The 14713-nt window shown below is 54.7% G+C and overlaps 1 protein-coding gene across 3 annotated transcripts in view; it reads right to left on the reverse strand.

Moving 5' to 3' along the window:
* Positions 1-739: 739 nt before the first annotated feature.
* The window catches only part of ADAM11 (ADAM metallopeptidase domain 11), a 35511-nt gene continuing 21537 nt past the window's right edge, over positions 740-14713 (reverse strand). The window contains exons 5-27 of one of the 3 annotated variants that reach the window (XM_074261074.1): positions 13199-13284; positions 13064-13124; positions 12495-12558; positions 12328-12395; positions 11275-11349; positions 11099-11170; positions 9824-9990; positions 8691-8775; positions 8428-8518; positions 8072-8123; positions 7615-7714; positions 7289-7360; positions 7089-7181; positions 6756-6836; positions 6567-6617; positions 6307-6370; positions 5955-6054; positions 5568-5687; positions 5268-5436; positions 5062-5176; positions 4325-4415; positions 4115-4132; positions 740-3333 (exon numbers count right to left, since the gene is read on the reverse strand). In XM_074261074.1, coding sequence (XP_074117175.1) covers positions 3318-3333; positions 4115-4132; positions 4325-4415; positions 5062-5176; positions 5268-5436; positions 5568-5687; positions 5955-6054; positions 6307-6370; positions 6567-6617; positions 6756-6836; positions 7089-7181; positions 7289-7360; positions 7615-7714; positions 8072-8123; positions 8428-8518; positions 8691-8775; positions 9824-9990; positions 11099-11170; positions 11275-11349; positions 12328-12395; positions 12495-12558; positions 13064-13124; positions 13199-13284 — 1911 coding nt within the window. In that variant the 3' untranslated portion in view covers positions 740-3317. Of the gene's footprint in view, positions 4133-4324; positions 4416-5061; positions 5177-5267; positions 5437-5567; positions 5688-5954; positions 6055-6306; positions 6371-6566; positions 6618-6755; positions 6837-7088; positions 7182-7288; positions 7361-7614; positions 7715-8071; positions 8124-8427; positions 8519-8690; positions 8776-9823; positions 9991-11098; positions 11171-11274; positions 11350-12327; positions 12396-12494; positions 12559-13063; positions 13125-13198; positions 13285-14713 lie in introns of all 3 variants that reach the window. The other 2 variants (XM_074261073.1, XM_074261075.1) reach the window with 2 other exon arrangements.

Consider the following 14713-nt stretch of genomic DNA (forward strand, 5'->3'; position numbering starts at 1 on the left):
CTTGTGATTTGTATTATTCTAGCCCTGTTTTCCACTTCTCTAAGGAACAGTAATTGAATAAATATTTCAGGCGATTTGGGGAAAAGCTGGAGAACAGGCAGCTCTGTGGCTCCTTTGATATCCCTCCCCAGGCCAAAACTCCCTTCCCTGAATTAGAAGTAAACTCCCCCGTCAGGACGTCAGGGTCTGTCTCACTTTTGTATTTCTATTCCCTGGTCCTAGCATAGTTAGTGACACACAGCAGGCCCTGAGTAAATGCTTATCTATTCAGTTAGGCCTTTATGTCCCTTCTGGCTCTAAATCTGTGACCCCATGACTTATACAAAAAGTCCCTTGGATAGAGCTGATCCACCTTCTTTGTGCCTGTTCCCTTCTCAATGAAATAGAAAAATGAGCCCCTTCCCAGGAGAGCATCCATATTCCCAGCCTTCGCTGATTAACTCTAGCATTTCATTCCCCTTCTCCGTCAGGCTAGAATGATTCTGATTTACCGAATATTGGAGCCTATTCTTTTGTATTCCCTTTGGAACTTGGGGTGCTACCTTGGGGTACACGCAAGCCAGTGGGAACGATAGATCAGTCTGGATGTCTGACCATGATGTCTTACCCCAGTCCCAGGGAGAAGTGCAGTTATTCTTTTCATATTGCTGGGGTTAGGGGCATGGCATCCCAGCAATGTAGAAAATCTGTGTTAATTTTTTTGGCCTTCCTTTGGTACCCAAGAAGTCGTCTAAACTGATTTCTTTTATGGGTTGTTGACAGTTCTTTATTGTAAAATATGGGTTTCATAGGCTCTGTGTCATCTGCAGCTTGCACAAAACTTCCAAAAATCCCCATTTAAATTCTTATGCTGACCCATGATAGATAGAAATCTTGGTGCAGGAAGGGATAATTACTTAGATCTGGATTCATCTGACGCTCTTTGCCCTCTTGAGGTGTAAATGAATTCTAAGATGGGACAGACCCCTTAGGACGTATGGATGGGAGAGAAAAGTTTTCTGTGGGTCAAGGAAGACTTCTGACTGTGAGATCTCAGTGAGGAACAGGGAGGGGTCTCTTGGAAAATAACCCCGGTCCTTAGAGTCAGTGAGCAGAGAGGCCGACAACAGCCAAATTCATAACAAGACCCCGAGTGTGAGTGTGAGCTCCATGGAAGCCCCAGGATGTGATTTTTATTTCCCTCTCTTCCCCTTCCCCCCATAATGGTGTATTTACAGGATGCTGCATGGAGACCATTGCCCTCAGGGAATCTGCAGCTGGTGGGATGAGAGGACTCCGATGGCTGTGAGCCTCAGGCTTACACACAAAGGTGGTGGGCGGTCTCCCTTCCCCCAGCAGCACACATGAGTGTGCAAGTGCATGTGTGCATGCACACACACACTCACCCACTGGCACACCCAGGGGCAATTTGTGCAAGGTGCAAAGCCAGAAACTGATGCCCAGGTGTGTGTGGGGGGGGGGGGAGCCCGGGGGCGTTCCCTAAGGCATCCCTACACCTGCTTTAACTTCTCCAGGCAGCAGGCAGGTGTGCTTGGGGCAGGGCTTGCAACGGGTTTCCGCCCTCGGCGGAGCAGCTAGGACCCTGCCCCCTAGTGGCCAGGGGCCACCAGGCTTCCCACAGCTACTTAGAAGGTATCAGAGTGAGGCAGCCCCAGGTCTCCCCAGCTAGCACCTGAGGTGAGGTTTGGGGAGGCGAGGGGGATGCAGCCCACCCCCCACGAGTCCTCCCCAGAGTTGCCCCAGTTGGCGGAGCCTGGGCTTGAGGGAATATGTGGAAGGGGCAGAAAGCGGCAGCTTTCATCAGGAAAAAAAGGAGCGGTACCGGCTGTGGAGAAGGGAGACAGGCCTTTTGTCTCCCTTCTCACACATCCCAGGCCAAACAGATAACCGAGGAGAGAGGGAGCAGGCAGGTTCCCTCTCCACTCAGTTTTGTTGGCTCTGCGCCAAAGTTCATAGAGGAAGCCCAGAGGCGGGGTGATTGTCCGGAAGAGCCCCGAGGGTCTCTCCCCCTAGATGGAGAGATATCTCCCATTTGGGGTTCAAAGGGTGAGGGTGAGAGGCAGCAGCAAAAACCTATGTAAACACTGCTCAGACCTTGGGTTGGGGTGGAAAGAGGAAAGGAGTTTAAATTGAATGTCTGGGAAGTAGTCTTGAAGCCCTGTCTTGGGATTGCAGATTGCTACGGGGACCTGTGCTTTCCTTCCCCATTACCCGACACCCACCATAGCACCAATCACAGGATACCTAGGACCCCGTCCCCACTGCGGGGGGAGAGGTTCGGCTGCCTCCAACATGTAAGGTCACCTCGATGGGTGCTCAAACCCTGAGTTAGTCCCAGAACTGCCCATAAGGAAATAGCTCCTGACTTATTCCTCCCTGGGATTGCCAGTCTAGACCCTGGCCCTCGCTGACATTCTGGGGTCGTGGCCGCAGAACCAGGCAACTTTGGTTTAAATTCAACACTCAGGCCTGTCCTGGGTTACAGGAGGGCTGGGGAAGCTCCGGCCTGGACTGGTGATAGACAGAAGTAAGGACTGCTCCCCAAACTCCTCCTTAGGTTTGGGGAAAACGTATGTTCTGTAGTTAGGACTTTGATCCCATCAAAGGGAAGGGAGAGTTCCTATGTCTCCTTTTTTTCTTCCTTCTCCCCATGAATGCCAGAACGCCCTTAAAAGCTACCCTGGTCCCTGCCAACCTTGTGGTTACATTCATCATTTAGGTCTCAATAAAAAAAAAAAAAAAATCAGACATCTTAAGCCACCTCCAGGCTCTGGCTGGGAGAGTGAGGAAGCCAGAGCCAGGGGCAAAGAGTGGGTGATTCCCCCAGCCCCAGAAGGCTGAGCTTGGAGGCCCTGGGACCCAGTAGTTGATCGACTGGACCAGTCTTGCAGGCAGGGTCGGCCGAGGTCCCCCAGGGCTGTAGTGCAGTGTCAGCTGGTGGGCGATCCCCTCCCTCACTGACGCCCTCTGGCCCATAGTCCCAGCCTGGGCACAGTCAGTGATGATGGAAGCTACATTCACACGGGGAGGGGCTGAGTGCACACAAGGCAAAGCTGGGCATGAGGTGGAAGAGGGGGGGGCAGGGTGCACACTCTGTCCCACCCACTCTCAGTAGTAGTAGTGCAGGGGATGAGGCTGAAGCCCCTCCGGCCCAGGGACCCTCCCCACCAAAATGTCCCTTTGGGAGCCCGTGTGATTCCTTGGCCCCGGGAAGACTTTCGAATGGCATGGCTCCTCGGTGGGTGGGCTGAGGGCAGCTGGGTCCTTTGCCCTTCCAGGTGGTGACTGTGAGCGCCAGGCAGGGGGTGGAGAGGAGGTTACGCCCCACCCGACCTGCAAGAGAAACAAGGAACCAAAGAGCATGGGCGGGATGGGCTGAGTGAAGAAACAGCCAGACTGCTGATGGGCAAGGAGGAAAGAAGGGCAATCCCAGGCTGGGAGTCCCTCCCCACCCCCACACCTACCCCCCAAGATGGTGGAGGAAAGGAGAGTGTGAAAGCAAATAAAGCTAAAACAGGGCCTTCTTCCCCCTACCACCACCCCAGATGTCTGAACATCTGCTCCTTAAGTAGGACCCATCTGTCACCATGACAATCTATAAAGGTTGAAGAGAAAGTTAGGAATGCATGAAAGGCTAAAAGGGAGGAGGAGCAGGGGAGGTCAGACACTGGATGATATGGAAGACATGAACAGATGGGATGGGGGACAGGCGGATGGTGGGACCTGTGTTTCCCCCTCCCTGAGGGACCAGTGCTGTGGTTATTTATTGCTGAAGGATGGAGGTTAAGGAGCTCCAAGTCCCTGAATATTTCAGGGGCCGGTCTGCAGTGGGGGCTGGTGGTGGAAAGGGATGACCCATAAAGTGCCCCTTTCAGTGAGTAAGCAGGTGGAGAAGCCAAGAGCAAAGCCGGATCCAAGGCAGGCAGGCTGCAATGAGCAATGGTCCTAGCGCCCCTCCCCCAAAGGGAACTAGGTGTGGCAAGTGGTGAGTTCAGGTCTGTGCCCGATGGAGAGGTCAGGATGGAGGCTGATGATGGAGATGGAGACGGATGCGGATGCAGGTGGAATGGGGAGGAGATGTCATCACACTGCCCCCTGCTGAGTCGGGTCATACCTTCCTCGACGAATGTTTCTTCGGGAATGAAGAAGGGAAGGGGAAGGGGAGATAGAGAGACAGAGTCTATTTAGGGCCAGCCTTCAATTAGCCCCATCAGGACCAGGACCCCATCCCCCTTCCCCAAGGTTGGCCCAGGGTCATTGGAGTCCGGACACTGTGGGAGCCCCACAGTGACCCCACCCCTGGGTCAGTAAAATCAGCTCTTACTTAAATCCCCAGCCAGTGCCGCCCAGGACGATGGCTGCCACCAGCACCGCCCCTGCGATGGAGCCGATGATGATGTTGGTGCCGCTGGGGCCTGGTGGAAGGGAGTTTGAGCTTGGTTAGAAGAGAAAGAAAGAGAGAAAGCAGCTAAAGGAAATCAAGATGGAGGAAGGAGGGGAGTCAGAAAAACACAGAGGCAGAGGTAGAGGGTGATTAGAAAGAGATGGGAGAAAAAGGGGAAAAGCCCACGAGTACTAAAATATTTACAGCAGCTCTTTTTTATGTTGGCAAAAGAACCAGGAGGTGGGGGTGCCCATCAATTAGGAAATCATGTTGGAAGAATGTAGTAAAATGTGCCATAAGAAATGATGGAGATGATTTTAGAGAGACTTGGAAAACTGATATGAACTGATGCAGAATGAAGTAGAACTAGGAGAACAATTTACACAACAATAACACTGCAAAGATAAGAACTTTGGAAGATTTAAGAATTTTGATAATATTGATGAATGACCACGATTCCAGAAGATACTCGGTGAAATATGCTACACCTCCCAACAGAGAGGTGACGGAGAGCAGAATGAGACAAAGTTTTGGGCATGGCCAATGAGAGCAGCTGTTTTGCTTGATTATGAATATTTCTTATAGATATTTGTTTGTTTGTTTAATGTGGAAGGAGTTGGGGAAAGAAATGTAATTAAACTTTAAAAAAAGATACGAGCTCTGGCCCCAAAGCTCACCTTTGTATTTCTCAGTCTCTTCTGTGGGCGGAGAGGTGGGCATCGGGTTGTAGACGCTGCAGTCTTTGCCCGTCCAGTCTGGCTGACAGATGCACTTCCCCTCGTTACTACAAACCTGGGAGGGAGAGGAAAGGCGCTGTGCCAGGAGGCGCTCTGACCCGTTGCACAAAGGGCTCAGTCTCCGGCTCTGAGGGGCCGGTACCCACCCCGTGGTCGGAGCAGATCCTGCGGCCTGCACTGCCCGGGCAGCTGCTGAAGTTGAAGGCCGAAGCTGGGAGACAATGGTGATCCAGGCAGAGCATGTTGGGGCCGCAGGGCGTGCCGTCCTCCACGTAGCTCAAGTCTGAGCCGTCTGCCAGCTCCACGTGGCCTCCCCTAAAGGCAAAGGCAGCCTGGGCTCAGTCTCGGGGAGTGCTCCCACTCGGTCCCCATCCTCTTGTCCCGCAAACCTTGCCCCCTTCCCACGTGGTTTTCCCTCCTCCCCGCTCTCATCCAGCTCCAGGCACCTGCAGTCGAGCTCCCTGCCCTGGTGATAGAAGGTGATGCTGCTGATGTCCCCGCCCAGGTCCCCTAGCCGAGGCCCACCGGAGATATTGACACACAGAAGAAACCCGCAGAGCACGTCCCTGGTGGGAAAGGGGGGGGAGGGGCGCTAACGCTGATGGCTGGCCCCTAGTCGGAGTCCCGGGGCCACGTTTCTGCTGTCAGAAATCGGCAGCGCGGCCTCCCCTCGCGGGAATTCTGAACACAAGCAGGACTGCAGGGTTCGGGAAACGTGAGAGGGACACCTCGCGGTTCTTCCTCAGCACCACCCCCCTCCCCTCCGGGGGAGCCCGGGGCCGCCTCCCTCACCCAGGACCCAGGCCGGGCTTCCTCCGGGAGGGCCCACTCACTGCTTACTGCACTGGACCCAGCCCGAGCCCTTGCGCCCGCAGTTCCCTCGCTCCGTCCCCTCCACGTTCAGGCGCTCGTAGCAGTAGCGGTCAGCGGCGCCTGCGGAGACACAGCCCTCGTCCCGCGGCCTTACCCTCCCCCCCCGCCGCGCCCCTCGAAGGCCCAGGCCTGGAATTAGCCTCTGGCTGTCCCCGACCCTTCCCAGGAAAACGGATAAAGCAAAACACAGCCGGCCCTGCCGAGGAGGCCGGTCCCTGACTGCACTAACATCCGGGCCCCGCTCCCGCAGAACCACAGACCGCGCTGTTTTGGCGCGTTCGTGAGAACTGGGCCGACCCGAGCAGGACTCACTGTGGCCCCAGAGCGCGCGGCACTGCTTGTCCCTGGTTTTACAGCGTCCTCCGTAGCAGCGGCCCTGAGAGGGAGACAGACAGACAGACAGAGGGCCAGAGACACGGACACGGAGACAGACAGACAGACAGAGGGCCAGAGACAGGGACACGGAGACAGACAGACAGACAAGAGCTCTGAACTTGAGGCTGGTCCAGGGGCGGGGCTGGGGGAGGGACAGGGACAAGCCCCCACCCTGCTCTCCCCCTGTCATCCCTTACCTGCTCCTGCTCGCAGTAGTAACCATCCAGCTTGTGCAGGTTGGGGGGGCACTGCGGAAACAAGGGCGAGAGTGTGGGAGCCCGGCCGCGTTTCCAAAGAGAGAATAACGGAGGTCAAGGATGACCCCTCCCCCCCGGCGCCGGGGCGAGGGGGCGGGGCTGCCCGGCCCCTGGGGCCCTCAGACTGACCTGGCTGGAGTCCCCCGTACAGGTCTCCGCGATGTCACATTCATTCACAGCCTCCCGGCAGGACACGCCCCTAGGCTCGTACTAGGAAGGGGACGGAGGACGGACACTAGGGAGCCCTTCTCTGTGCCCAGCCAGTGGCGCGGGTCCAGCTCCGATCGGCCCACCGCCCGCCCCGCTCAGCCCGGCGCCCATTCATTATCCCGGAGCTCCAGTTCCTCCCCCGGCCCGCGCCAGGCCCCGCCCCTCAGTCTCCGCCCAGAACCGCCCCCTCGCTCTAGGCCCCGCCCCCACCCGGCCTCCCAGCCTGACAGCTCGGGCCCCGCCGCCCCTCACCTTGCACCCGCGACAGCACAGCCCATCGCTGCACATGGCGTCGTGGGTCAGCGTGCATTTCTTGCAGCAGTTCCCGCCGGCTCGGTTGCACTCCTGGGAGAAGAGAAGGAGGGGGAGGGGAGGCCAGCAAGCGCCCAGCTCGGACCCCGGCCGGCGCCCAGCCCCTCCCCGCCCCCCCCCCCCCCCGCCCGCACACTCACCTGCAGCGAGCCGCAGTCACATTCCTCCCCCGCCTCCACGAAGCCGTTTCCGCACTCCGGGGGGTCCAGCAGCTGCGGAGGGGGGCGATTGCAGGGAAGGCGGGGGGAGCCCTCTCCCGCCCCCCCTCAGCCTCCCAGCTTCCTAGGCTACCCAGGCAGGGCGCTAAAGGGAGGGTCTCCTGGCCTGTCCAAGCCCTACCCCCACGGCCGACCTCTCCCGGGCGGGGAGAGGGGCTACTCCCCTGACAGACAGGCGGCGGGGCACGGGGCTCCAGGGGCGGGGGGGGCGGGGAGCGGGGTGAAGTGGGCAGGGGCGGGCTGGCTACCTTGAGGGGCTTGTTGAAAAGGCAGCTGCCGCCTCCCTCCTGCAGGAACTGGCTGTATTCCTCCACGCTGCAGCGCGAGAACTTCTGGGGCAGGTAGTGGCTGAGGGGCGGGGCGGGAGGGGCTCAGTCCGCCGGAGTCCCCGGCTGTCCCGCCACCAGCCCCCCGGCCTCTCCCCGGCAGCGGTGAGGACGGCCCCTCCTAGCTCCCACGGATCGGGGCGCGGCCCGGGAAGGAGGCCGCTAAGCCAGGCCTGAGGCAGGGGCGAGTGGCCGTCCCGGGAGCCCCGGCGGGGCTGTCCCCGAGGCGCACGGAGCGGGCACTCCGCCGGGGCTGGCTCCCGGAGGGCCCCTTCTCCCCCCCCAGCCCACGCCACCAGCGCAGCAGCCAGGCCCGGAGCTATCTGGGTCTCGTGCCCTTCCTTGGCCCCCACCTTCCTCTCCCAAGAAAAGCGCTCACCCTGTGTCCTCCATCATACAGCCCTGCCAGGTGTCTGGACACTTGCACTCGCCTGCGGGAAGATCGGGGCACTCTCAGAGAAGTCCCTGCCCTTAGCATCCAGACAGCCCCCTCCCCCCAATCTGCCTTCCTTCCCCATAGAGACCAGGGGCACCGCTGGAAAGGGGGGGCAGGCTTTAATTCTGACTTAAAAGCCGGGTGACCTTGGATGGAGAACGGGGCCTTTGGGGTCTCTGTAAAATGAGGGCCCTTCCAGCTCTGTCTCACTGGAGTGCACCCCTCCCTCCTCTCATTTTCACGAGCGAAGACACAGAGGGGGCGGGGGACCACTGGAGGCAAAAGGCTTCGGAGCTCACCTGCTGAACTTCGGTGTTTGTTCCACATCATGCCCAGATTCTGTCCCAGCGTCTGAGCCAATGTCACTGCCACATACGCCACAGTACCGTACTTGAAGGAGTGATGGAGAGACAGATCAAAGCTGAACCCGAAAGGAAAGAAGCCTCCCCTCCCCCCCATCTCCCCTCCACCCCCTTGAACCTACTCTGCCAGGCCCCAGAATCTTCCTAAACAGCCCCATGCTGGTTTTTTCTCCCGACCGCTGATCCCTCCCCAAACTCACCTCATTGACGCCTCCTCCCCTAGACTGGGAGCAAATGCCCCCGACATAAGCTGTACCACTTCTGGCATTCTGGAAGGTCCTGCCTCTGATGAAGGAATGATGGGGAGAAATATGAAGTAAGTAATAGGTCTGCAAATAAGTAGCTACAGGATGACTTAAGAAACCAGCAAAGCCCTCTGTTTTCGTGGCTCCCCCTCCCTGCCTGCAATTCCCCCATTTCTGGGCCATTTCCGGAGTTGCCTGAGAGTGAAGGTTTAAAATGCAACCTTTCCTAGGAGAGATGGCACTGTCATCCCCACTAACTCACTGTATGATCTTGGAGAAATCACTTTCCCTGGTGCTCAATTCCCACAGGGGCAAAATGAACTAGCCCATCTGTCAAAGACTAAAGCTTTTAAGATTCCAAGATTCTCAACCTTAACACTTGCGGGTGAATTAGTTTATCAGATTTTTTTTTTTTCACCAAGGGTCAGAACCATGGGAGCACTGGACACCTAGAAGGGAAGGGGATGACAAAAAAGGGAGAAGAAAGAAGAACTGGGGAGCATCAGAAACCACTAGTGTGATGGAACAGGGGTCACGCGGGAGAACAAGGATTTAGATTCTAGATGACAGAGAAATCTGTGATCAAAAGAGGAGGCTGGGAAGAGGTTGAAGAAGGAGTTTTGCTGTAGGACGACTGGCTGAGGTGAAAAAGATTCCACTTTTTGGTTAGAGATAATGATGGGAACAGAATTAAATCAGAGCCATGGGGGATGGGACCATCAAGTGAAGCCTGAGAGAAGCTGCTCCTTCCTCCCTTACATTCTTCCCACTCCTAGGTCCCAGTCTTGGCTCCTGGTCCCTATGCCAGATCAGCTCCATTACAGGAGCTCCTCCTGGATGCCTTGCTCTCTCTAACAATCATTGACAGAGAATCCAGAAGTTCAGTGGGGATAACTGAAGGGAACCCAGGAGACAAGGGGATGCCATTTGTGTTTGGGATGGAGCGGCCTTTTTCACTATTCCCAGGAAGATCTGGGAGTCCAGGAATAGTCTCGAAGGGCTCCTCTCCAGTCTGCAGAGGGGGAAGAGTTCTCACCAGGAAAGGAAAGCAGATGAAAGGGTCAATGGGGTAGGGCAAGGAATCTCACGAGAATAGGTGGGTAGCATCGCTGGGCTCAGGGAGTCCCTCCCGCCGGTAGACCATAAGTCGGGCCAAGGTCTCTAGAGGGTCATCTTGTACCTGGATCTTGTCACCGCCTGCCCATGTTTCCATAGCAACCAGCACAATTCGTGTGTTCAGCTGATCCTTGTACAGCTGCGGATGGAGAAGAGCACAGTGGATGGAACACAGGGTTTGTAAGCAGGAAGACCTGAATTCTACTCCTGGCCCAGCTTAGGCTGTGTGGCCCTGGGCACAGTAATAAGCTTTCTCTACCTTAGTTTCCTCATCTGTAAAATAGGGATAAGACTAGCTCCTACGTTGTGAAGTTGTTGTAAGGATAAAATGAGATAATTTGTAATATTTGTAAAGCGTTTTGCAAACCGTGAGGCTCTACACAAATCATTACCATCACCATTATTATTATTATCCTAGGACAATTCAGGAGGGGTAGCAAATCAGGGGGGTTGGGCTGGAGCTAGGGCCAGAGACCTGCCAGAGCCTTCAATGTTCCAACCTCTTCATGTGGTCTGGGCCTCAGTTTTATGCTCTATAAAATGGGAGAGAAGTCCCACCCCTCTGCTCCAACTGGAGTAGGGAGGGATGTGACTGGCTGGGTGGGCCTGAAGTTAGAGCAAAAACTGAAGCCATCCCAGAGACCACCGCCCCTAGAACTAATCTCAGTCCTTGTGCAAGGATCCTAGGTGATGCAATGGATGGAGTAGTGGCCTGGGTTTCTAGGCTGTGGGACCCTGGGCAGATCATGTAACCTCTCTGTTTGTTTCCTCATCTGTGAAATGAACCTTTCTCAGAGGAGAAATGAGGTAACATGCAAAGAACTTTACAAAGAAAATGCTAAGTATTTACTATTTATTATTTTGCTCATAACCCTGGGTAATGATGAGGGAGCTAGCTAGGGAGTCAAAGGTGCCACAGATAGGACTAAAGGCCAGCTGGACGTTGCACCTTGCAACACTCCTCAGTCCACCGGAACTAGATTAGGAAATATTTAATTAAAAAACGCAAAAACAAAACTACAATAATAAATAATGCAAACAAAATAAATAGTATTTTAATTAATTTAAAATAAAATAAAAAATTAATAAATTAAAAATAAAGGTAATATTAATAAGTGTTTTTCTAAAGAAGCATGTGATCCGCAGGGCAGATTAGTGGCCTGCGTTACAGAAATAGGACTCTGTCTGGAGTGAAGGGGGAGATGCTGCAGGTTTGGGGGTCCGGGCAGGGGGTGGGCAGTGCTTACCACATCAGCCAGGTTCACCACAGATTTGGCAAAGTTGCTGGTAAGAACGACAGACTGACGCAGTTGCTCAAACTGACAGAGGGAGAGAGAGGGGAGCAGATGAGAGGGAGGATGTCCTGAAGAAGGCAGCGTCTGCCAACGACTGCCCAGCCCTCAGTCCAACCCTACCAACTCACCAGCTGGTGGTCATTGATCACGATGAGTTCCACATACTTGGTCTCACTGTGGACAGTGGAGTGGCCACGCTGGACCTGGGGGTGTGGGTGGGGGTGAGGGACAGGTGAGAAGGAACCAGTCCCCTTCCCCCTGACAGCTGAGCCCAGGTAAGTGGAAGCTCTAAGTTCCAAAGAACCAGATCCTCCAGCCAGCTGGGAAAAGTATGTGCTGGAAATAGGGAATTACAGGTTCTAGAGCAGGGATTCTTTAACCTGGAACCTAACAAGTGAACTTAGACATGAAAATAATTATAGGGGGCCACTAGATGATACAGTGACTAGAGTACTGGCCCTGGAGTCAGGAGGACCTCTGCCCTGAGACACCTAACAACTAGCTGTAGGACCTTAGGCAAGTCAATTAACCCCAAGTGCCTCGAAAAAATAGTGATTATAGCATTTAAAAAATAACTGATTTCCCTTTGTGATTTTGCATATTTGGTTTTCTGCATTTACAACATTATTCTGAAGTTCTTGACACACAAGGGTTAAGAACCCCTGTTCTAGACCCGGCAGGTTCTGCATTCACTTTTGGGGGACTGGATTTCCTTGAGATGCTACAGCACCCGAGGGAGCCAGCTCATTTTGAGTTCGAGACAAGAATAAGCTCTGGCATTCTCTTCTTGTCCGCCCCATCCTAAGGCTTGGAGCACTTTGCCCCTGCGTGCATCTCTCTGAACCCCGGGGCTCGATGCTGGTGATTCTGCATGCTGGATGCAACGAGAGCACTTTCTTAGGTCGTGCTTTTGGTCTGCAAAGCATAATGATCTCATTTGAAGTGGGAGTTTGCTTGTGGGCAGATGCAAACACATGCAGATGAGTGGGCAGGGAAGCTGGAAGGCTACAGGCCCAGGAACGGGCAGCTTGGGGCTGCTCTGCGGAATGCAAAGGGGACCCGCTCCCCCACAGTCAGAGGCTCCAGGCCATGCTTGTCAGGGTCCCCAAGGCTGCAGGCTCCTCCTGCCTAAGTCTGAAACCTGAGGATTCTGCAGCCTGAGGTTTCCATGGGCCCCATACCTGCCTTTTCCTTCTCAGCCTGGGCAGGGCCGGAGGAACTGGAAGTGAGGGGGCAGCAAACAAACAACCTGGGGGGAGGGAAGGCAGGTGAGGGAGGGGCCACCCCAGATTCATCACTCTTTGTGTCTCCTCCACCCGCCCTTTCCCCCCCTCTCCCTCTGTCTCACCTGGTTCTCGGCATCCAGGGATTGGGAGAAGAGAGGTCCGGTGAATGAGATGGGGGAGAGGCCCCTAAAAGGAAGAGGAGGAATCAGCCCACTCTGGACCCTCTTACTCCAGGGAAACAGAGGCAGCCAAACAGAAGAAGCCCAAAGGGGAGCTTCTAGTATTTCCCTGCTCCCTCGTCCTTAGCCCCACCCCAAGGTGAACAGCCAAGGCTCCCATGTCAGTATGTCAGATCCAATCTCCCAGCGCCTCAAGTTCCGAGGTCAGGACTTTGAGGGGCAGGTACCAGGAGAAGGGAGGGAGGAAAGGAATTGGAGTCAGGTCTGGGGTTATTGGGGGGACAGGCAAGGATACCACAGCTGGGGTTACCTGACTATCACTGGAATGACAGGAAGGAGTAGAGCGTAATTATGGAAGCTGAAGGAGAGGAAGGGGTTGGGATAGAAATGGGCTAGTTTGCCCCTCCAGGGGAAGAACTTTTGTACTTGTGGGAAGAGTGAACGGAGGAGAGAACAGAGGAAGACCCCGAGAGGCCGACCCCTGGGGGAGGGAATTGCTGCAGGCACCTTACCTGGGAAGCTTCTCCTTGTGGCTCAATGGTATAAGTGAAATTTCCATCAGAGAAAACTCCACTGTAAGGGGAAAAAGGATTAGTTCTCTCGGCTCCCCTCACCTGCCCCCAGGGCCTCACAGCTCCAATACTCACTGTAGTCCTTGGCAGGTAGAGATGGCAGCAAAGGACTCTGGGTTCCCCCGAAGCTTTCCCTGGTAATAGCAATGGTCTCCTGCCCCCTGAAATAGCCATGGAGCAAAGCGGGTTAGTTAATCTTTTCTGCCTCCTCCGAGTCCCCTCTCTGGGTATCACCTCATGGGCCCAGGGGATGGATGGGGTGGCTGCTGGAAGGAGGCCCAGGGTCTCAGCCACATCCCTTTGGTCGAGCTCCCCTCGAGTATACAAAGATCATAGTCCCTGTGCTCGAAGGGTTTAAAATACAATACAGAGAGAATACAGATAAGCAGCTGCAAGGGGGGGAGAAGGATCTCAAATGCCGGCTGTGTTTTATCTAATGGGCAGCAGGAGCTCCTGGGGATTTCTGAACGGGGCTGCGGTGGGAGAGAAGGCTGGCGAACAATCAGGAGGCTAGTTAGGAGAGAGGCGATGGACAGGAGAGAACTGTGAGATTCTGCCTCCTCCACCTGAATGTTACTGAGCGATTCCTGCATCATTAGGGGTACGACAGTCAAGGATGACTCTGGGTGACCACTGTCTGAGGTAAGTTATTGTGCGGGCTCTTTGTGCGTGCATTGAACTAGAGTGGATTTGTCAAATTTGAGGCCTTCCAAACCCGATTAAAATGTATTTGAGAAATGGTTAACAAAGGAAAAATACAGTAAAACATTGATAATGTTAATTTGAGGTTTTTAAAGTTAATTTGAAGCTGTTTCTATTTGCAGGGTGATCCCTTTGGACTACGTGGTCACTGAGCTTCTTTATCTCTGTCAAACCCTGCGATTCTCTAAAGGGCCTTCTTGAAGCTCTGCCCCCTCCCTGGCTCGCTGGCGGAGGGGCTGAACATCTCCCCCACCGCTCCTTCGGTCTCCAGTTCTTCCCTTCCCCCATTCTCTTCATTTCACAGGAAATTACTTCTGCCCCAGTTATTGGAACGGCCTAAGGAGAGGAGAGGAGTGGGCTATTTATAGAAACTCATTCATCTCTGCCCAGGCCCTTTTGGCAACTGGTGGGAGGGGGGAGCAAGAAGAGGGGTCCAGGTGTTTCTAAAGACAGTGAGAAAATCCTAATGGTACTTGGCAAAATACGGATAATGATAAGGGATGTGGAACTTCAGATATGGAAACACAGCTAGAGCTCTATTTAAAGTCCTTCTATCCTTCCGGATGTCTCTTTTTCCTCAAAGGAGCAGAGAGCGATGGATTTAGAGCCAGTAGGGGTCTTGGAGATCATCTATTCAAACCTCTTCCTCTTACAGATAAGGAAACTGAGGCTAGAGAGCTGAGAAGTGCTCTCTAAGTAGTAAGCAGGACTCCAATCCCATGCTTTCTCCACTGTGGGCTCCCCCCCACAACATGCTGCCCCAAATCAGGCTTTGTGGCCCTGGGAGTCAGAGAAGGAGCCCAGGGACCCCTCTTTCTCTGCTACCTTTCTTCTCCCCACCTTGTCAGCACAGTCTGCATAACTCACACTTCTAAAGCAGCTAAGGTT

The sequence above is a fragment of the Sminthopsis crassicaudata genome, chromosome 4 (assembly GCF_048593235.1).
Source record: "Sminthopsis crassicaudata isolate SCR6 chromosome 4, ASM4859323v1, whole genome shotgun sequence".
Classification (NCBI taxonomy): domain Eukaryota; kingdom Metazoa; phylum Chordata; class Mammalia; order Dasyuromorphia; family Dasyuridae; genus Sminthopsis; species Sminthopsis crassicaudata.